At 40.2% G+C, this 22,618-nt stretch overlaps 1 protein-coding gene across 2 annotated transcripts; it reads right to left on the bottom strand.

The window, feature by feature from the left end:
• Positions 1–1,168: 1,168 nt before the first annotated feature.
• Positions 1,169–21,779, bottom strand: FGF5 (fibroblast growth factor 5). 2 transcript variants are annotated; one of them, XM_089302634.1, is made up of 4 exons: positions 21,480–21,778; positions 20,709–21,028; positions 12,719–12,822; positions 1,169–2,197 (listed from the first exon to the last, which is right to left on the bottom strand). In XM_089302634.1, exons 2-4 carry the CDS (start codon positions 20,713–20,715, stop codon positions 1,850–1,852), a joined length of 459 nt encoding a protein of 152 aa, XP_089158760.1. In that variant the 5' UTR covers positions 20,716–21,028; positions 21,480–21,778; the 3' UTR covers positions 1,169–1,849. The 2 variants fall into 2 exon arrangements, with proteins under 2 accessions (XP_089158760.1, XP_008265908.3); XM_008267686.5 differs by having other exon boundaries at positions 20,709–21,779.
• Positions 21,780–22,618: the final 839 nt, after the last annotated feature.

Below are 22,618 nucleotides of genomic sequence, written 5' to 3' on the forward strand. Positions count from 1 at the left end.
TTTAATCCAGGAATATCTTAAAGTATAAATTAAAGCTTTTGCCACATTTCATTTTACACTTTTGAAAAATCATGTATTAAGTGCAAACAGTGTTAAATCAGACTAATGACTTTATAATAAAATAATATACTAGAGTAAATGAATGAAGTTTTGTGGGTGGATTTTTTAATATACTATATATAATATATACCAGTATAGTTTGTTCTCACTTAAAAAAAAGAAATCCGCTTATATGATAGTATGTTCAATTTTGATAAAATTTCCACTTTGCATTTGTGCATCAAAATAAACTGTACTTTGTTTTAAGAAAAAAACATTTATCAGTATTCTTTAAACATGCTTAAATGTGAACCACACGCTATGAGCTCATTTGCTTTTACTATGAGAGACATACTTCTAACCTTTAGCTATACCTCTTTATTGCCACATTTCTGAATATAAGATTGACATTTGTATTTCGAAAAACTCCATAAAAACAATTACCCAAGAAAATAAATTTCTCAAATTTTTAAGTTGAAATTTTCTGATTTATGTCCAGCATTCAGTATTTGGGTTGAGAATGAAGTAACATTTTCTACTCATCAAGTTCTCAAATTAAGTATCCCAGACCACAAGGCCAGCTGTTAAAAATATACATCAGAAACTTTGCCTGGAAAAGGGCAGATGTATGCACTGGATCAGTTACCTTTAGGGTGAGAAGCTCAAAGGGTGCTTGACTGAGCAATAAGGATATTTTGGACAATGGGATGTGACACGGATAACTGTTGAGCGATTCATCTCCTTCAGTTCTCTAAGTGGTTATTCCCTGCGGATCTACACAGCATAGACAGCAGAGGGTCACAGAAGTATTTTTAAGCACTCGGATTTCATAGTGTATGCTTGATGGACAGAATAAAATGCCTTCCTCCAGCTGTTCAAGAATGAGGGCAAGGGGGAGATAAAACGAGAAGTGAAGGCAGGACAGAATTAGTTCTCCATAAATGCTGCGAACTTAGGATCCTTGCACCTCTAATCCTGTTCCTTACCTCCCACTCCCCATTCTAGCAAAACACCCTTATTTGTTCTCCTTACTTCTAACCCTTTCTAGCCCAGCAACCAGAGGAGTAGGTTTCCACTGAATGTCGTGAAGTCACACACACATACACACAAATCCAAACCGAGCCTTTGGTGCTGTGGAAGAGAATTTAAACATTTAAAAAAATGCAGAACTAAACTTACATTATCTGAGGTAAGGCTAAAAAAAAGACGATAAAAAGTAGTTCAGTGAATAGAAAAATGCAAAAGAAATCTACATGTTAGAAATAGGCTACAAACACATTTATAATTCATAAACAGCATTAAAATGGTTGTTTACGTCATATTAATTAAAACAATAAAAGTAAGAAAATATGCTCAATGCCGAGGTACTTTTTAAGAAAAAAAACAAAAAAACAAAAAAAAATAAAGTTAATAAAATATTTTTTCTGCATCAAAATATTCTTTAAAAATCAAAAATAAAAATGCATTCATGTGTGTTCTTTCAGGTTGATTGAAAAAGTCAGAAAAAATACACAGTCCGGGCTATTTGACTTTCTGAAAATGCAGAATTCTAAATACCCCCTAAGCATAAAGCAGAAGGCTTTATGTCTCACGGAACTGATGCAGTGTGCTCCTGTATTGGAACAAAGAATTCCAGTTCCATTCCTATCCAAAAACATTTTTGTTTCAGTCAAACTGAAACAAATGACCTGATTTCAATACATCGTAAAGACAGCCAAGGCTGCGTCCACAACTCTTCCTTCAGAACTCTGAAGACACCTATGGAAACTCCTGAGGGGAAAGAAGGTTTCTCACAAGGCCAAGGTGAAGATCATCCAAAGCGAAACTTGAGTCTGTATTTCACTGTGTTGGGACTTCTCCGAGGTGCAGAAAGGGGAACCTTTGGCTTGATAGGGTTGGGCGGCTTTTTCTTTTCAGGAACAGTAACAGTAAAGGAAAGTTCTGGCTGCTCCGACTGCTTGAATCTTGGTAGAAAATGGGTAGAGACGTGCTGAGGTTTGACCCGTGGGCTGCAGCCTCGCTTTGCTTTCCCTCGTTTGTTCAAGGCCACATACCACTCCCGCCCTGTTCTCTCCGTTCTGTGTATTGCTGAGGCGTAGGTATTATAGCTGTTCTCTTGAAATCGCTCCCTGAACTTGCAGTCATCTGTAAACTTGGCCTAGAGGAGGCAAAAAGAGGAAAGGTAAGTTGTGGTAATATTTTCAAGCATGTAATAAAATGAAATCTTGTAAGAAGAAAAACAAACAAACGAATTCTATTGATCCTTGTCCCCTTGCTCTATTCTCCTTTACAAAGACCTATTTGCTTCTTTTAAGCTTTGTTTCTAGATTCTGACTTTACTCATCTTTGTAAGCACTGACTTCTGTTCACTAGGTGCTTGGTGACATACTGTTAAATCAGATACAAATGATAAGTGAAACTCAACACACTTAATACTGTGACTGCTTTTAAATTTGTGGTTAAAATATTTTAACGTAAGATATTTTTTCTCCTAAGCTATCAAGAAAATACATAGAACTATATTACCAAAAAAAAAAAAAAAAACCTCACTTGTCTGATAAGCTATCAATTTGTATTCAGAGAAATGGGGTCAGATGATTCCTTTAAAACAAGCATACATTCTGCAATGTTATCAGTGTGATACATGCTGCTGAGCGAGGGGGTAGCATATGGCCCTATTAATATTGCATGTGTTTTAGGAAAAAATGTATCCTCACATGTGTGATACAGGAGAGTATATTTGATGCCAAGAAGAAAAAAGTCATTGGAGTCACTAGCAACACTTCCGCTAGACTCACATCTCACACACACACACACACACACACACACATACACACACAATATCTACCCTTGAAATGCTCACAGAATAGTGGAAGTGCAAAGACATCCATCACGGTGACACTTGATAAATGGGGTCATGACAGCATATGGAGAGGGTACATCTTATGAAGATGCAGGTAGCAGGGATGAGGGCAGAAAAGTCTTCCTGGAAAAGCAGACATTTGGCTCCTCTGCTACAATTAGACACTGGGGAGGCAGGTGAACTGAGACAGGGTTTTCAGAGAGCAGGAACAGCATGTTCAAAGATCAGCATGGCACTTTGGAATACTCATAAGGAGTTGAGTGTGACTTCACTTAGTGTACTTGGGAAAAGTAGTAAGAGATGAGGCTGACAAATAGATCAATGCCAGTTCTGAAAGAGCTAAGTTTGCCACGCAGAGGAACTCTGAGGGAATATGGCGTGCAGGAAGGAGGCAAGAGTGCAGTCAGACATGTGATCAAATACCCATTCTGCCAACTGGGCCCTTAGCTTTAGGCTCTGTATCTGCAAGCCATATACCCATAGGGCTACTGTGAGAATTAACTTACTTTACTACAAAAAGGATTTGTAGCTTTCATCAAACAGAAACAAGTCCATATTCCCCAAGAAATTAAGAATTTCTGTACTAATCTGGATTACCAGGTTTCCCAATTTCAGGGAGCAGCATTTTCATAGAATTCCTGGGCATGGGACTATCAAATATTTGTCCTCTCTGTATAAAAACATGAAAATTTGTGTAACTTTCTTATCAGACAAGAGGTTCTATCCTGGAATTAAAAAGACCTTTTCTCCCATTGCTTTTTCGAATAATGCCAGACTTCTCTCTGCAATAAACATCATACCGCTTTAAAGTCTGAATGCTGTGCGGCAATCTACGTAGACCCACTGTTGAAATCAACACGCGAGCGTTGACTTGTGCAAGGTCCCCACAGTGTCAGAGGCAACCGGCATCAGAGCGTTTCCCGGCAGCACACTTGCCTCACGTACAACAGCTTGTCCGAGTGACTCACATTTAGCACAGTTCAGTCAATAAAGCTCTGTGTTTGGTGCTACACAGCTAAGTATGCAGACCCTTCACAAGTCCACCGGTGGGTCTGGAGGTCTGATCTTGAGCAGCCTGGAGGCAGTGTTTTAAGGAACCATAGCTTTGTGTGGAGTTCCTGACATCCTGTCTTACTACTTGTCAGCCTGTGGTGGACATCAGTGCTGTGCTCACATCACTTTAGAAAATCACCCAGTCATTGTTAGCATTTTGTATTAAAAAGACTCTCCTACAAGTTAAACATAGATTTGTGTACAGCTTGCTTAGTTTTTTAAAGGGTTTTCCACTTCATTAGGTAATCCCAAAGTTTTACTTTTAAAGTAAAAGCTATAGCCATCTGGAAAAGCATTTTAGAAAGGATAGTCAGGTACATTTACCATCCCTCAGACTGTGCTTTCATAAAATACAACTGAATAACATTTTCAAATATATATAATATACTATACCATCACCTGATTTCTACCTCTGTCTTAAAAAAAAGCAGCAGTGACTACTCTGTGCAATTTGACGTACTGGGTTTTTAAATGCATTGCATTATTTAACCTTTCATTGTCCGTGAAAGCACAAAAGAAAATCAAGCACATGTCATTTTTAAACTGAAGTGGCTGACAGGCACTTGGGTGCGTGCGCACACACACACATTCACAAACACTGTGACATACTTAAAAAAAAAAAAAATGGTATCCATTCTAAGAGTCTTTCTCATGGGTGAAAATCCACCCTCTCCACTACCTAAAATCATTCAATGTAAAAACTTTCTCCTTTCCTCCTCCAGATTCATATTCTAAAGTTCCTTTTTAAGAGGACTCTAGAGCTTTCCAAAGTCACCTAACTGTGAAACAGGGTACAAAGTCTGGAAGTTCCGAATACTCACACAGATCACACAGTCCCTCAGCCATTCCAAATTCTCCATTAAAACAAGAATAAAGGCAGTCAGACTGTTTTGGCTTTCTTAATTGAGTTCTAACTTAATGTTTTGTCTGAAAAAATTATTCCAGCCATGACAAAACAAAATCACTTGAAAGAACATTTCAGTGGATTTTTTCATCAGCAGATCCAGTTTCTTCTTGAAGGATCAATTGCTCCTGTGAGTATTCCCAGCGTTGCTCTGATAAGACAGTGATCCTGAGCCGCATGCTGTTGCACCTGCTGTCATGCACAGAGCATCTCTACACAGACAGCTCTTAGCTACAGGTAATAAAATATACACACTAGGGGCTGACGTTGTGGTGCAGTGCGATAAACCGCCAGCCAGAGGTACCGGTATCCCATATGGGTGCTGGGTCAACTCCTGGCTTCTCCACTTACAATCCAGCTCCTTGCTAATGTGCCTGGGAAAGCAGCAGAAAATGGCCCAAGTACTTGGGCCCCTGCCACCTTCATGGGAAACCATGAGGTTCCAGGCTCCTAGCTTCAGCCTGGTCATTTGGGGAATGAATCAGAGGATGGAAGATCTCTTTCTCTCTCTGTCTCTCCTGTTCTCTCTGTAACTGTGCCTTTCAAATAAACAAAAAAAGTTTAAAAAATAAAATGAAGTATATACAGTAGACAATTTTGGATAATACATTTTCCGGGCTAATTTTCATTTTTAAAATCTCTTCTACTTATAAGAAATGCTTTGAAAAAAATACAGACTTTTTAAGTAACAGAACTGCATTATTTCTCTAGAAAAGTGAGGTTGATGTACAGAAGTTTTCTAGGTAAAGAATGAAGGAGGAAAGTGAGTTAGCTCTCCAAAAACCTATTGAAGTTAGTGCCCTATCATTTAACTGCCTTCCCATCATGGGTCACATAACAAAAGCTATCATTTAAATGTCTGAAAAAAAAAACTGTCCTTGTTTTAAATTCAGCTTTTCAATAGTTTACTCAACAGATGTCCATTGTCACATACCAGACCCTGCACCACTTTCACCAAGAAATAAGCCCAGTCCTGCCCTTGTCCTGGGTTGACTTGGATTACCTGTGATTTTTCGCTTTAATTTCTCCTTCAACTTGCAAGTGTTAAAACAAGTGTTACATTCAACCAGCCATAAATGTAGAATTAAAATGAAATACTCAAATTAGCTAATTCTAGTATATTCCTAATAGGCAAAGCAAACAAAACTTAAAAAAATAAAACTATTTTTTTTTTTTGCTTAAATATCCAGATTAGTTCAAGGAGAGGAAATACATAGCTATTAAGGGAAATAAGAACTTTCATCAGAAAAACATACACATGATTCTACTCATCTCTTATCACAGCAACAATTACAATGGATGTTTCAAGGACGGGCAAATTCAATTCAATTCAAATACAGCAAAACTTCAACTGCAATATTCCACAAAAGAATAATTCTGACAAATTAGAATTAAACAGCAGTTCACTTAAACCAAATAGAACATACTTTCTAACATAAAATTATTAAAAACCTCTCCAAAGTCTCTTAACATAGGTTTGTCCCTTAGTAAATATCATGCCCTGTGATGACTGACGATCTTGTAGGAAATGAATTGAAGCTATCCACCAGTACAAATTCTCCTTATGCTCAACTATAGAACTAAATGTACAGTGCAGCAAAGGTATAGAGATGGGAGTGAATTTCAACTGACATTGGTATAAGCCTTGGATATTTGTGAGTTATTTAATCAATCTTAATTATCTATTTCATTTTTTTCACTGACTTCCCTCTTGCTTCTGAAATTTTTTATAAAGTTGAACATAATTAAGCAACCTCTGTAAGTGAAATGGTATGACAGACTGTCATGAAACAATTAGAGATTAAAATGTGCTCTAAGTAAGTTTCCTTGCTCTGTGCATCTCTACCTCTAGTCTCTACCTCCTAGTGCTACGTGGTTCCCATTCCTACCTGCACCAATGGGGCTGCCTAGGACAGAAACTGTAAGCCCAGGCAACTTTGGATCACTGTGCCCTAGGGCAGGGCAACATGTTTACAGAGGGGTCGCCTTTCACTCTCCGCCAGATAAGTGGTCAGTGGCAGTGATGCCATGCTATCTCAGACCATGGCCGTATTCGCTGCACAGCACTGGACATTGACTATTCTGTAACTCAGTTCTTCCGACAAGCAACCAAGGAACAATACAAGGTAGGTTTAATAATAATCAACTTTGGGTAATGTAATAATAAACATCAAACACAGAATATTGCTTCCTAACTTCATGAGCGGGCTTCAAATTACTTGGAGATCCCGTTTCAAATGCAGACTGCGCAGAGCTTATCTCCAGATGTTGTGCTTTACTGAGTCTGAGGTGAGACGCTGGACTTTGTCATTAACCAGCATCTCATGTGATTTTGATGCAGGTGAGGTAAGGACCACATCAGGAGAAACATGGCAGAAGACAGGGGCTTGCTTTCTAATGCCTTTAATTAAAGACTCCCAAACTTGGTTATTAAATGCTACTGTGTGTCAAGTGGTTTACATATACTACTTAATTCTCACAGTAACTCCATGACCTCTGTTGGGATACTGGTATCTTTCCCATCAAAGAAGTAAATAAAATGATCCATTTAAAAGCCCCACATTTATCAACTGCCAAGCTGGATCTGAGACTTCAATCTCATTTTCTGACTCCCAGATTAAAGCTCTTTCCACGACACAAACCAAGGCTATCTACCAGGCTTTTATATTCTTACTAGCTCTGAAGTGGTTCACGTTACAATACTGATGAACAGGGAGTGCCACCCGCCAAACCATCTCAGAAATACGACATCTTCACCTGAAGCTACATCGCACCCAGATTTCCTCAAGAACACAGGCCCTTCTATCCAGGCTCACATGAGACAAAATTAAGTGGAAATTCTTTCACTGCAAAGGCAGAGCCCTGAACCCATCTTCAGCCTTGAAATGCCAGACAGTCAACTTGGCTGTGTACATTGAAACTCTTAGAGAGAAAGGGCAGTTTCTATTCTCAAGTCTTGATGCAGTTCATGGTCTTCACTGGCAGAGTGGAGCTTAGCAAGTTACATGATGATGAGCATTGCTCAAGCCTCCGTTCCCCTCTTCAGTAAACATGCCCACTTTAGGGGCTTCTGGCTCCTCCTCCCTCTGCCCCCAGCACAGGAAGTCCAGTCCCGACTCCCATCCCCGGAGCCAGCTGGCACCCTCTGAACCAGGAGAGAAGGACGTTCTTAGTCCTTGCTTAGGGCTGACCAAGCACACATTCCATGCCTGTTTCGTAAACTCTGCAATTAGCTTTCCTTCCAAACATGATCCCCTAAAACCCCGAGAAACAAAAATAATTCCACCGCATGCTTCTCTCCGAATCTTTAAAGTAAGCTCACATGTTTTTCCCAATAGACAACAACAAGCTATCGATATTTTATTAAAAGACTGAAGAACACATGATAATCACCTCAGAGGATTTCTTTCTTTTTTTTCCTTGGGGGCGGGGGGAGTAAGATGGACAATAAGGCTCTGAAAGAATTATAAGATTTTTCTTACCATATCAGATTTTTGCCTCATTTGGAACCTGAACTTGGGAATTTTGCTTTCAAATGAGTTCACTTGGGAAAAAGCAAACGCCATGGATAAGGGACTACTGTATGTAGAAAAAGTCTGTTCCGAGGAAAAAGTGGTGAATGAGAAATAGGGTTTGAGGCTGGTGTAAATAACTGAAAGGTCACAGCTGTCCAACCCCAAAATCAGAAAGCAAGACATTGGGGGTCATCAAACAGCTGCCAGGGAGCAAATTCAGGAAGATCCCTTTAAAAAGTGAGCGCCACTACTTCCCAGGCACTGCTCTGAGTGTTCTGCGTGTGCTATCCCATTACTCTCACAATGGATCATTACTTTAGTTCTCCTCCTACCCCTTTATAGCTGATAAAACCAAGGAATCAAAAGATTAGGTAAATGGTGCAGTCAGCATTTTGGGCTGGCGGTAGATTCTAACTCTTATCTTCAACTCCAGGGCTCTTGCTCTCACATCTGGACCCACGTCCAATCCACCAGGAAGGGTGCTCTGCAGGATTTTCCATAAAGACACCCAACCCTAGAAAGGAGCCCAGACAGAAAGGCAGACAGAGAAGGGTGCTCCGGCTCCGATGTCCTTCAGCACGGGCATGCGTTGAAGGGGAGGCCACTGCAGTGGCTCTGACTAACCCTTGCGGATCTCTGGGATGCAATTACCTCCTCCTACTCTCGATTCTAGACACCTTTCCATGAGAAGACTACACAGCTTCATCCTGTAAAGAATCTGAGGAAGATCTGCGTGCTAGGAATTCGGCTGCATAGTAGAATAGGAGTGCAGGAGTAAGGTTTGAAGGCCAGTTGCATGTGGACGAGGGGCTTTGAGGCTGGGATGAGTGCAGGAAGCTCTGCACTTTAGGTGGTCAAAGTTTAAACAAAACTTCTTTTATAGAATTAACAAACTAAGCAGAGAAATGAAGTCAGAATCAATATTGCCCAAATCTAACCACTCTGGGCGGCTGCTTCAGTTTGCCTTCTTTGTGTGCACTGACAATGAAACATTTACTAAATGAAGACTTCTGTGAACAAAACAAATGTCTTTTGTTTTGAAAGTTCATCTTCAGAGGGGTTCCCTACGCGACTCCCCACCACTTTGAATAAGCAACAGTTGTGAAAGTCTGTGATAAGTTCTGTGGCTCACACATCCCCCTCCAATCTATAATCTGAAAGCAAGTACTGGAGACACAGAGGTAGAAGGGGGGTGGGGGGACAGTGCAAAACAGTGCTTTGAATCAGAGGGAGAGAGAGCAAGGGAGTTCAGGGAGGGAGGGAAATAGAGTGAGGGAGAACTAGAAACCACATAAAAGTTAAATTTGCAACTTGAACTACAAATCTAAAATTCCCCGTTTATTTAGCTACTCAATAGGATGCTTCAACTATCCTAAGGATGTGCCACAGTGTTGTTTTTACTTACAACATGACAATACCATTAAATCATGCACTTATTAATTCTATAAAATAATAAGCAAAAACAGTATAATAGATTGCAAGCTATGCTTAACATATCTTCTTCTAAGCTAACATTTATCAACCAAGCAATATGCTGTTTAAAGAGAAAGAAGGAAAATTTTAAAAGAATATAGTTCCTGCCCAATCACTTGTTAACACTGTAACCTTAGGAAAATAACTTATCTCTGAGACTCTTTCCTCACCTCATTATCTATTGAGATACTGTGAACAAGAGAGGCCCTAAAGAACTAAGAAAGCACACTGTATCTCCCTAGTAACTTATTTTTAGTAGTCTGAATGTTACTAAAAAGTCAACCTGAAAATCTACAATTATCCATGAAGATTTCTCAATATGGGGGGGGCGGTATTTTCCCCAGAATTATATGAACACTTTGCATTTTTAGTTCACACTTACTTAGTACACAGAAGCCTAATGGTGCTGTTCAAATGCCTCTGCACAATCTCTATCTTAAAGCAACTCACAAATTATACCTCAAATCCTGATCCTGTAGGAGTTTTTAACCCTCATGGTGATGATGCTATTTTCTAAACATCAAAACTAAATGAAACAATTATATTTAAAGTACAAGAACAATTTTTAACAGGCTTAACTAGAAACTGAAAGCAGGAAAGAAACCAGCTAGGCATAAAACTGATAATTGCTAGGATTAATACTATTTCTAAATTCAACTTCTTCAAAAATAAACCACTTTATAATTTAGTTAGATTTCCGCCCAGAGAAAAGTGCTAATAAAAGCTCAGATAAGGGAAAGTAGGCTTGGACAATTGGTTTAAAGGGAATCCACCTAATCACAGGGCTTAATTTTTTATCTACAATTCAGCCCAAAGTCATCAGAATGACTTTTATATCAAAGAGCTTCAGTGAGTGACAAGAGCAAGGCTTGCTTTGTACTGTTTGAAAGTCATTATTCCATGAAATAACTTTAGCCTGCCAAGATGAGGAAGAATAACAGATGCTGTTTTTGCATTATCTGCATGATTTCGGCCAGCCATCCGTAGACATTTGGGTCAAATTTCTAGAAATTTGTTACTTGCATTTGACAGAGGAATCATGTATCCTAACCTCTCAGCTTGACCTTTCTCATTGGCATCCATTTATAATACTTTGCTTTCTGTGGCAATTATCCTTAAACTCATGCAAGTTCAGCATGTTTTTTTTGCCTGGGCTAAATAAGAATACTTGAAAAGTCAAAATTTTCATGCCGAACAAAAAAAAAATTAAGAGAAAGTTTCTTTACATGCATTGTGCATTATTGTGTTCTAGTATTTTGAAGATATTCCAATCTTTTGCAACCTTAAAGACAGAGGAAAAGGTATCCGGTTTAGATGTGTTTAGTCATTGTTTTCTATCTTGTATGTGGATTTCTAATCAAAAGCTATTTGAGTAGAATAAAATGTCTTACTTTTTCATACTAATACAGAATTTTGTCCCTTAAAATAAATAAATGAAAAATAAAACAGCAATTACTTTATGAATACTATATTATAGCTTGCTCAAATAAAACTTCTTTGGGGTGCTGTTTCAGTGTAATAGCTCAGAAAATGAAATAGGTAAATTGTTTTATAATTCCTGAAATGAGTGATTTAAGAGTTCAGCAAAGGTTTTTCCATTTATCTTAATAGACTCAGAGTTTAGTAGATTATTATATTTGTTATATTTATTTTGTTACCATGTAATAATATGCAATGTTAATTGAGCACTTATAATGTACCAAATTTAGACAATGCTTCACATGTATCATCTCATTTAATCCTCAGATAACTACAGAAATTACTTGAATTCTTCCATCTCCACAAAAGGTAATAACAAATCACTTTTAGATGCCAAGGGAAGGAATACTGTAAAAGTCTTACATATTGAACCAAGAAGAATTTTCTTTCAATCTTTAAAGTCCTATAAACTGAAAATTATAAGTAATAAGTTACAACAGATTATGCTTTTAATTAAAACTTCCCATATACTTTGAAAATTGGAAAAGTGATATTTTGTCACTTTGTTTATTAAAAACTAAAGTGAATAATGATTAGAGGAGTAAATTTAAAGAATAATTGATTTTTAAAATGACTGTGGAGAAACTTATACACAGTATAACAATGAAAACTTATACACAGTATAACAATGAAAAGGCACAAATCACTTTTAAGTACCGTGCTTGCATAAGATGATCACAAATAAATAGAATGTATGAGTGGGAAGACTAAGTTAAACACACTTTATTCTCTTTAAAATGTCTTAGTACTTCCCAGGCAATGGATATTTTCATAACAAAGCAAATAAATTAATAATTGATTAATGATTACAAAATGTATGTTATCTGAAAAAATTGTCCAAAATGCAAAATTAATCTTTATAGTATTAAGAAGTAATTATTTTTGTTGTGACAAAAATGCAGGATAAAAATTCATCAAATAGTATTTCTTTTCAATTTTGATTCTTACTCTCACCTTAGATAATTCACGTTAATATAAAACTATGTTATGTTATTTAGATATAGTTTTTAAATTAAATAAGAACCTCATCTACTAAACACAGATACCAGCACAAAACATTAAAAATGCTATATAATAATTCTCCTTACTTGGATCTTTCTGGGAAATAAATGGTGACAGCCACTTTGAAAATGCAATTTCCAAGTACACTTACCCTTAAGACTTTTTGTAGATTCTACCAAACCTTTTCAACCACATAAAACATTCAAATGATTACTTACAGAAACATACATGATTCTCTTAGTTATACGTAAATACAGTTTTATCAAACAATTAAGTTCTCTGGGCAAATTGTCTGTCTTGTCTACTAATTTGAAAAAAATCACTTCATTCAATTCTACAAATGTAAAATCTCTGTAACACCTTTAACAAATATAAAGGGATTCTACTTACACTTGCATGGAGTTTTCCTTTTTTTGACATCGCTAAAAATTTGTTGCTGAAAACTCCTCGTATTCCTACAATCCCCTGAGACACAGCAAATATTTCCAAAATACCTAGGATGACAGAAATCCCAAAATAAAACACAGACTCTTCTATGTATCATTGTGAAGAATTAAATTTCTACATAGATTTTCCCACTCTTTTTTACTGTGATTTAAAAAATAGTTATATTCTTGTTTTTGTGACATTATTTGCACAGAATACCATTCAAGTATTTATTTAAAATGATTAATTTCAAGATTCAAAATAGTGATTCTGCTGGATTAGTAATGCTTATTTTTCTCTGTAAATAATAAATAAATTTCAGTAAACAATATCTGACAATAGAATTTTTCAATTTCTAAAGAAGTTGAAAAGATTTCTTTCTCTGGTGTCTTTCAGAATAATTATTCATTTTTTATGTATAAAAGTACATAAAGTCTGTACTCAAGACTAGTATAAACCATTCAAAAGCCTGGAAAATAATTTATATTTAAATAAATCAAATCTATTCTCTAGTCATCATGATTATAAGGGTACAAATAAATATATACCCTATTCAATCACTTAGTAAGCAGCTCTTACAAAGACTGTACATGACAAGATACTGAATGCATTACGAATAGCTTGGGTTTATTGGCTCAAGGAAGTGTTTAATGGACTATGCTTCAAAACATCCTGCATTTTGAATCTTTCCTGGAAAATTTAATGAGCTATTTTATTACATTATTGTTTACATATTGTATTTCATGGTTAGCACTATGAAGTCAATATCCCTCTACAGTAACTTCAAAGTCCACATCCACTATATGAAGAGAATCACAGACCACAGCACAAAGTATGTTAAGAAGATAAAATTCTTATCTGCATATAATTGGAAAGCCTACCTCTTTTTCATGAACTCATATGTAATGTTACACAAACAGGAGGAAAGCATAATATTAATTAGTTGAAAACATGAAATTGTCTTTAACAAATAAAAGAAAGAAAAACACAGGAATATATTTGCTAGAGCTGAAAATGCACCTGTCCTGGAAAGGAACGAAGGGAGAACAGAGAGAGGGGAAGAGAACAATCCACCATTTCAATGAATCGTTTTCTGAGCATGTACGCTAATTAGTGTACCTCAACAGGACTGTGCTGAATAGAGAACTTCACTAGATTTCGGAAAATAGAAGCTGACTTCCCCTGCAGTATTTGAAGTACGCGTAAAATTATTCAATTTATTAAAAGACTATTGTAAATAGATATATGGCACATATTAACACATAAACATGAGTAACTTTATTGAGCACTTACATTGCACCAGTCTAAGTTAATACCTCTAATCGCAGCAAATAGTGCTAGTTATTTATTTTAACTTAGTTTCTTAAAAAAAAAAAAAAAAACTAGATCAGAAACTTCATGAGGAAAAAGGGAGAGTTGAACAAATATTTTGTTGTTGATGTTGTAAACATTTTTAGTTCAGAGTAAATAAACCACATCTCAGGGAAACTGCACCTACCAATTTATTAATGGATGTTTCTTTAGAATGAAAAGAAATCACCTAAAAGCTTTTAGAAAGTAACTACCTTTCTTTTAGAAACTGCTAAAGAAACTGCAGTCCCATAAATCCTTTCCTTCAGAATGTCTTCAAAGTGCTATTTGTAATAGATTTTACTATAAAAGTTATTTGTGTTACCCGCCCGGAGGTTTAGAAGCATTACCGTTTTATCAACTAGTAAGGAAGCATACAAAACACTTTGAAGTTCACCACATTAGCAATATGTAACATGCACTAATTGTATTAATAAAGCATGGCCAGAATACCTGACACAAAGTTCTATTTCTATCAGAATCACAGAACTGAGAACATCATTAATTATTTTTCATGTTTTGGAGATAGGTAAGGTGAGTGTGAATACTACATAAATGTGTGTGTTCAAAAATGAGGAAAGGAGAGCATGAGAAATCAAGTATGTGTGGATAGATTTAAGTGGGACAATATGAAGTTCGCACATATACCCCAGTTTATTCATGGCCCTATCTTGTTGTAGGTCTCTTTTTATTCCATTCTCTAGAAAATTACCTGGTTTTGTAAATGGAAGTCTGTTGTATATCAAGGAAAAAAATACACAGTAGCATTAAAGATAAAATTCCTACAAGTATATGTGTTTGTAGGCTAAATTTTAAGAGACTGACATAGCAGAGCTTTATAAATCCTTGGTTAATGGAAATACTACAAAATTTTGTCTAAGTAAGCTGTTGGTTTCTAACAACCTACATATTCTATTTTTTATTTGCTTACAGCGATCTATTCTTAGCCACAGTGGGAGACACGAAACTCAGGTTTGTTTATTCTTAATATGCGTTTTTAAGAAAGACCCATTTTGGAAGGGGGGGGGCAGCCTTGTAGCACAGCTGATTAAGCGGCTGCTTGCAATGCCAATACCCCATATCGGACTGCCAGTTCCAGCCACAGCTGCTCTGCTTCTCATCCAGCCTCCTGTCAATGCTCTGGGAAGGCAATGAATAATGGCCCAAGTGTTTGAGCCTCTGCCACCCAAGTGGGGGACCCAGATTGAGTTCTTGGTTCCGGCTTTGGCCTGGCGCAGCTCTGGCTGTTGTGGCCATTTGTGAAGTGAACCAGCAGATGGAAGACCTTTCTCTGTCTCTCCCACTGTCTATAACTTTGCTTCTCAAGTAGATATTCAACAAATATACATATAATAAAAAGGAAAGTGGCTTTATCACAGATGGAGCTGCAGCGATTTAATTACACGCCACTGCCATCATACTGGAGGGGTTGGTGAGTGATCCTGAACACAAGTGTGGTGATGTTTAGCGCTGTGACAGGCGGTGGCTGAGTTGCAAGAATGGACTCATGCTTTTTATGAGCTGTGGGATGAAGCAATTCATGTAGGTGAAGGGAGGTTTCCGTGTGATCTCGCATTGGTGGTGGACATTACCAATATCAATACTAGCAACTGGTGAAGCGCACCTCACCAAATGGCAGTTCTTCTAAGTTGAGGATTTTGTATGGTCTTCAAAATATGTTATAAATACCCAAATGACCCTTGGTAGAAGAAAAGTTTTTTCCATACTGTTTTAAATAAAGCTGTTCAATTTGTAAAAAAAAAAAAAAAAAAAAAAAAAAAAAAACTCTCCTTCTCTGATGCTCTGCCTTTCAAATAAAAATAAATAAATCTTTTTTTAAAAAAAGAACCATTTTAACCCATTTAACTTATATCTCAACACAATGTACATTCTCCATGTATATATTATGTAGAATTAGCATTGTAATAAATTTTAAAGAGTTGGAATATGAAAAAATGTTAGAGTACTATCATTTTATTATGTACTGTGTGGTTTCTTTTCTTGTAACTATCAGTAAAAAATGATGTATGAGACTAATTTTTTTTAAACTTTAAGAAAATTACATTTTGCTGAAAGCTTTAAAATATACTTTTATACAATACTCTTCAATTTTATGAAGAACACACAGGAAAAAAGGTTATATTAAATGAAAAAAATATTTTTCACATAGGCAACTTTGGTATTGACCTTCCAAATATAATCGATATAATTATGAGCTAATATTGAGAACCATATTAAGTCCATATTTGCCAAAGTAATATCAGCAGGGATTTCACAAATGTCTTAATTTCTAAAATTTCAAAGCAAATTCTACAAAATTCACAATTCTACAAACTGCACATTCTCCCCAAGAGTTCACAAGTCTATTGGTTTTATTATGCCAAATCCAGTAACTCATTAAAAAATTCTAAATAATATTATAAACTCATGTACATAAGTCACACATAAATATCAGAAAACATCTTATCTAACATAGATTTTTAAAAATTTTAATATTATCCTGACTCTTATCATTAGGAGTCAGGGACAATAAATTTGATGGAAACTTAAAGTTCCCTTTCTGGATGCTAAAATGGCATCTCTAACCAAGATTATGGAAGGTCAAGTTTGTCTTCCAGATCACAGATAGTCAATGACTGTTCAACTGGATTGCCTTCTTCCATCCTCTGACTACCTCTGCTTTCCCTTGTCAGGAGCCCCCCACGCCCACATCTCTGAACACATGTATAGTACCTTCCTTCTGTGGTGGTCCACTCCCGCTTAGGGGCATGAGGAAGGCTCAGTATAAATTAATTCACATTAAGATGCTAGTGACAGCAAGTTCTCTTACCTCAGGTGTTCACGTTTAAGGGCATCAAAAGAAGAGGGCATTGCCTGACAAAAGGAAGTATTCTCTTTTGATAGAATTTCAGGGCTGATATCAAATTTGAAGGAACAAGGCTTTCTTCCTTTCTTCGTGTCTTTCAGATGCTACACACCCTGTATAATGCACTTACTTGTGAGGATGGTTGTACATTGTGAAGCACATTGACTTCACTAAGAGAGCATAGTCCTCTGCAGGCTCTATTGTCCGTGGCTGATACAGACACACAGACATCTCCCTTTTCTTGGTGAATAAAATGTGGAAAAATACAGATATTCTAATTATTCAGAAGCTTTCAGCAACCCATCTGAAAATTCCCAAAGAAAAATAATGTAAAACTAAAGTCTCTCTACTTGCATCCACACACCAAGAAACGCACAATGCGGAGTCTTGAAATAGCCACTTCAGCCAGGATCACTGATTAATTTTGTAACAGAAAAATTCCACTTGAGCTATTCTACACAGCAGATACAGATTCAGATTTATTTAGGCTTGGGGGACTGTCTAATGGTTCTGCATGACACCAAAATTAATACTGAATTCAGGTTTTTTTTTAATTAGTAAAATTGAGGGTTTTGTCAACATATATGATTGGAATATTCATACTTTATGTGAAGACATAGCCTTGGACTTTTTTTTCCCTAAATTGACAATCACTTGATAGCTTTTCCTCCAATAGCTCAAGACCAATCAACAGAAGTATTGTAACAAAATGGAACTTCAAAGTATATGATTTCAAACAAGCCCTTTGTTTCTGTGCAATAGTTGGATCTTATCTCTCGTGTCTGCTTGCTTCCTCTTTCCCCAGAATTTCTTTCTAATAGGTATTTACTTGAAATGAGCTTGATTCTATTTCTTGTCTTCAAAATTTATAAAAACTTTTATGGAAGAAACTAAGAATACACAACTAGTACACTTAAACTATACAAATTATGTTTCAAAGCCTCAGCCAGAGTGTGCTTCTGATGGTGAATCTAGAAAATGTTCACAATTTACAAACTTATTTAATGTCAAATGATAACTGTCAGACATTTAACTAAGCTAACAGACAAATCTTACACAACCTGAGTTTAGAAGAACCTGTTAGGAAGGCGTTCATGGCACAGCTTTGACTTTCTGTCTGAAGTAGCTAGTTTATAACAAAAAGAACACAAGTTTTCTATCATTGCTAACTCACAGACAACAGACTCAGTTCTTGAGGTCAAACTGAGGTATCCTTTCTGATCCCTGACCCAGCTCCCTACTGTGAGACTTAGACAAATGTTTCCTCATGTACCCCTAACAGTCCGTGATGAACACAGGCAGTGTACATACATGTCAGGAAACCATGCAGTGCTGTTTTCTGAGGTAAATGACTAACTGTGCAGGTCACAGCCTTCTGTTCCTGCCGCATAGCTGCCGAGGGCAGTCACCCATCGGAAATTTCCGAATTACATGCCATCCTACCAAACATCAGACACTCCATAAATACTTCATCAATCAGTGATAGTAACATTTCAGGAAGTAGTTACTAGACACTCCGGACATCTTAAAGCAGAAAATCACTATGATTATTTGAATATTTGAGTTGTATCTCCCATGTGAACATCTCTAGAAGGCAACACCACCACCACCATCATCACCACCAACAACAACAATAGCTAGCCCAAAAGTACCAAAATACCACGCTCACTGCAAGTTACATAGCAGGAATAAATGACATAATGAGTGAACGAAAACAAGTCTTGTAAAAGACACAGATTAAACGCTGAAAGGCCGTTGTGTACCAGAATACATTAGGAAAGAGTTAAATGTTCATGTACACACTCTTCAGGAAACATCTCTGTGTCTTTGTAGATAGCTTTAAACTTAGAGTTCAAATGAGCTGTGCTATGGAAATAACAGACACCGAACAACATCTTCTTCAGCTGAATTTAATCTGTTCTCATTTTATTTCAGTTGTTTTTCCACGCCTTGCCAACTAGCAAGGCCTAAGCTGCAAAAATCCTTGTCTCTTGCCATGTCTTTGTGGAGAGAGGATGGGTATCTGGGGGTGAAGCTTGCTTGCACGCCCAGAGCCACCGCAGACAAAGTCTTTCAGCCTCCACAACTCCAATCTGTGCTTGCAGCCTGCTAATTCGGGGTCTTCCCTTGGGCACACGTAAGTCATCCTCCCTTAGTGCTGGTTTCCCGGGTAAACCAGAGCGCAGCAAAGTCTGTAAGGGAGGAGGGACGATTGCTCAAAGTGAGACCAAGCTCTGACTGGCTGCTGGGGTAGAGAGTTCCGTGGGACAAAGCGAGGAAGTATGAAAGGTGCCCCGAAATCTTAGAAAATCCTTCTTTCTCCAGCAGGCTCTGCACCGTCGACGGTGGGAAACTGCTTGATAACAGTGAAATGAACTCTAAAGCACTGGAAGCGGCTACTCCAAGGATGCGTGTGGGAGGCTGGGGGAGGGCACGGGGGCGCTCTCTCGGTTTGGGCGATCCAGGCCACCGCTGCGCTCAGCCGGCTGCAGCCGCGACAGCCAGGAAACCCGGACCCGCTCGGTGACCAACGCGAAACGCCGCGCCCGGCAGCCAGCTCACCGACGTGCGCACCTCCGAACCCGTTCCAGAGGCCGCTGCCAGACTGTCAGCCCAGCGCTGGTGCCCACGCACCACCCATACTAGGGTAAAAAGGAGTCTGATGGCCCGTGGGGTGGAGCAAGTCAGGTACACCTGGGAGCCAGCAGGCCGACTCTGCCGGGCCATGCAGCCGGTGCGCAGCTGTCTCTCCCGCTAGGTTTCCGCCCTACCTGGCTATCTCAGGGGTCCGCGCTGTGGCTTTTTGCAGTGGACTAACTCCGGCTGGAAGAGCGATCTGTTCCTACTGAGGAAGAGCCCTAGACAGACCGCCGCAGGGCCCCACGCAGCCCCACTGTCACCTGTCCCCTCCTCTGGCGAAAGTGGTAAGCGAACAGGAGGAGCGGCTGCAGTGGGGGAAACGCAGATGGAATACAAGGGAAGAGATGAGAAAGGAGGAAGCCAGCACTAATGACGAGATCAGAAAGGAAAGCTAAAACTTGTTTTGTTTTCTAAATCCCACACAATTTGTATCCCTACCAAATTGGACTTAGTCCATGTTTCCTTTGGAATAAAGGGCTTTTCCCTAGTTATCCTCACTGGCCACTGTCCTATCACGGTGTTGCTCTGGTCTCAAGGCACACAACGCAATGTAGCTCTCCCCTCAGGTACAGATATACTCCTTGTATCTGTGTATACGGTGTGCACATGCACACCGCACACACGTGTGCACACAATATACCTAGCAGATTTACATATATTCACATACATAGCCAGTATTAATGGGGGGGGAGTGTTATCGCAGCTGTTGGAGGGGGGCAGTACTTAAAATTTCATTCTTCTAGAAAGAAGCACAACTTTAGCTCCAGGGAGGCAGAAGGGATGCTCTTTGATGCCTAATGGAAAGTGCCAGTCTAGTGCATAAGCAGAAGGTAAACAGAAATTGTAGCAGGCGAAAGAGAGAGCTTTCTGGTTCTTCTGGCATGGCTGGAGGCTCGTCTTTGGCGCCAGGGCATACTGCCTGGGCACCAGCCTCTAAGTGATCTGCGCCTCGGCCATTCCTCCTGCCCACGAAAGGGGTGCGTGTGTACGCGCCGCGCCGAAGAGATGCCAGTCTTCCCCGTCCGCCCGCCCACCCGCCCGGCGGCTTCCCGGACCAGCAGGGTCCCAGAAGGGACCGTAGGGGCGCAAGCAACTTACTTAACATATTGGCTTCGTGGGAGCCATTGACTTTGCCATCCGGGTAGATCTGCAGATGGAAACCGATGCCTACTCTGCAGTACAGGCTGCCGGTCCGGCGCCCCGAGGGGCTCCACTGAAAACTGCTCTGCTCCAAGCCGCTGCCTTGGCTGCCCAGAGAAGCCGCGGGGGCGGACGAGGCAGAAGAGGAAGACGAGGTGCTACCGGCGCTCCGGCTGCTGCTGGAGCCTCCCAGGTTCCTGTCGGCGGCAGCGGGTCCGGGTTGCCCTTTGGGGGCGAGGCGCTTCTCCCCGTGAGCCCAGGCGCTGAAGATCAGGTGGCTGAAGAAGAGGAGGAGGAGGAAGGACAAGCTCATTCTTCCAGCCGCGGGGGTCCTAAGTGCATCTTGTAGGGCTGCTTCTGGGCTCCGTAGCCCCCGCGCGGCTGCGTGCCTCTGGCGCTGCCCCCCTCGCCGCACCGGGTGGACATAGCCCCAGGGGAAGAGAGAGGGAGAAGGGGAGAGAGCCGGAGGCCACTCGAGCGGATCTCGGCGCTGGCACCGGGATATTTATAACGCCAGTGATCTCACTGCTCGGTGCACGCCTGCGAAGCTTCCCCTCACCCGCCGCTTTGTGTACTCACTGGCCGGTGCGGGGAGGGAGCCTAGCCGTCTCGGGGGCGGGGGGTGTGAAGGAGGGAGGAGATGGGAGAGAGAGAGAGTGTGGGAGGAGAGGCCGGGCTGACGGGAGCTGCACCCCGGACGCTGGGTGCGCCCACACCACGGCCACGCACCCCAGCAGTTCTCACGCGCCGCGCGCTGCCCCCGCCCCCGCCAGGGCCGGCGTCGCGCGGACTTGCGCTCTGCGCGCCGCGGAGGCTGCAACGTGGAAATGGGTTCCCCACCTGGCCCACCTCGACGGCACACCTGCGGCCTGGCGGATCACTCCCACCGGCCCCGGCCCTGATTGCCAGGTTCTCCTCCTCCGTTTGCTCGGCAGACCCTCAACCAGCTGAATCCCCACCCACTCTGGGAATCCTTGCGAGCGCGCATCCCGTCTGGAGACCCCCAGCGCTCGCAGCGCCTTCGGCGGGAGCCACGCGGGGATTAGCTGCCCAACTTGGGAAGGCTTTGGTGTGATGCGGTTGGGGCGAAAGGCTGGTTTCAGCTAAGGAATGGGTTTATCCAGCCTTCTGAAAGCCACCCTGAGTCGTCCTGCCAACGCAACTCTCGGTCGCGCTGAACGTTTCTCCCGGTTTGATTTCCTTCTGGCGAGTTCTCAGGGTGTGTTGCGGCCGCCAGACACCCACGCTCGGACCCAGGCAAGAGTGGCTGGGGCCGGGCACCAGCACATGTGACTGACTGCCCAGTTGTCCTCTCTCGCCCCAGGATTCTCTCAGCAGGAAGGATTAGCTAACGGCTCGCTTCAGCTTACTCGGAGCTGCCGTGGCTGAAGGTCCGACCCTAATGAATGATTAATGGCGCGCCCGCTGGATTTCAACCTCAGGAAATCTGAGAAGGAGAATTTCTCTGCACAATGCGCCGACGGTTATTTATCTGAGAAATATACCTGACGTGCATTCTTGGAATACTTCTGTCTGAAAGCATAGTGCAAGCTTTAAACTAAGCCCTGATATATTATTCATTGGTCATTTTAATGAAAAGCCAGTGATACTGACCCATAAGGTCAATTCACATAAGCCAAGCTGGATGCCAAGATAGGGCCTTATCCATTATTGAATACCCATGTCAGGTTCCTATCTCAATAATGAAAAGCATATTAAAAGCAGGTAGATTTTTCAGGATTGGAAGTCTTCCACCGACAGAGTACTTAAGATCAAGGTAGCGGTAAAACAGAAAGTCACTAGAGCAGTGCAGTGAAGCCGCTATGGGAGAGCTATTGTCCAGGGCTGACCACTCTGATGCTCTAAGC

The sequence above is a fragment of the Oryctolagus cuniculus genome, chromosome 8 (genome assembly GCF_051225735.1).
Source record: "Oryctolagus cuniculus isolate XC-2025 breed Fujian yellow rabbit chromosome 8, ASM5122573v1, whole genome shotgun sequence".
NCBI classification, from domain to species: domain Eukaryota; kingdom Metazoa; phylum Chordata; class Mammalia; order Lagomorpha; family Leporidae; genus Oryctolagus; species Oryctolagus cuniculus.

Excerpts from the sequence above, each read along its gene's own strand:
- FGF5 (XM_008267686.5), bottom strand. The coding sequence starts at position 21,063 with ATGAGCTTGTCCTTCCTCCTCCTCCTCTTCTTCAGCCACCTGATCTTC. Across the intron at positions 12,823-20,708 it reads CCACGAAGCCAATATGTTAA|GTATTTTGGAAATATTTGCT; the intron begins GTAAGTTGCTTG and ends CTGTCATCCTAG. Across the intron at positions 2,198-12,718 it reads AAGGAAAACTCCATGCAAGT|GCCAAGTTTACAGATGACTG; the intron begins GTAAGTAGAATC and ends TGCCTCCTCTAG.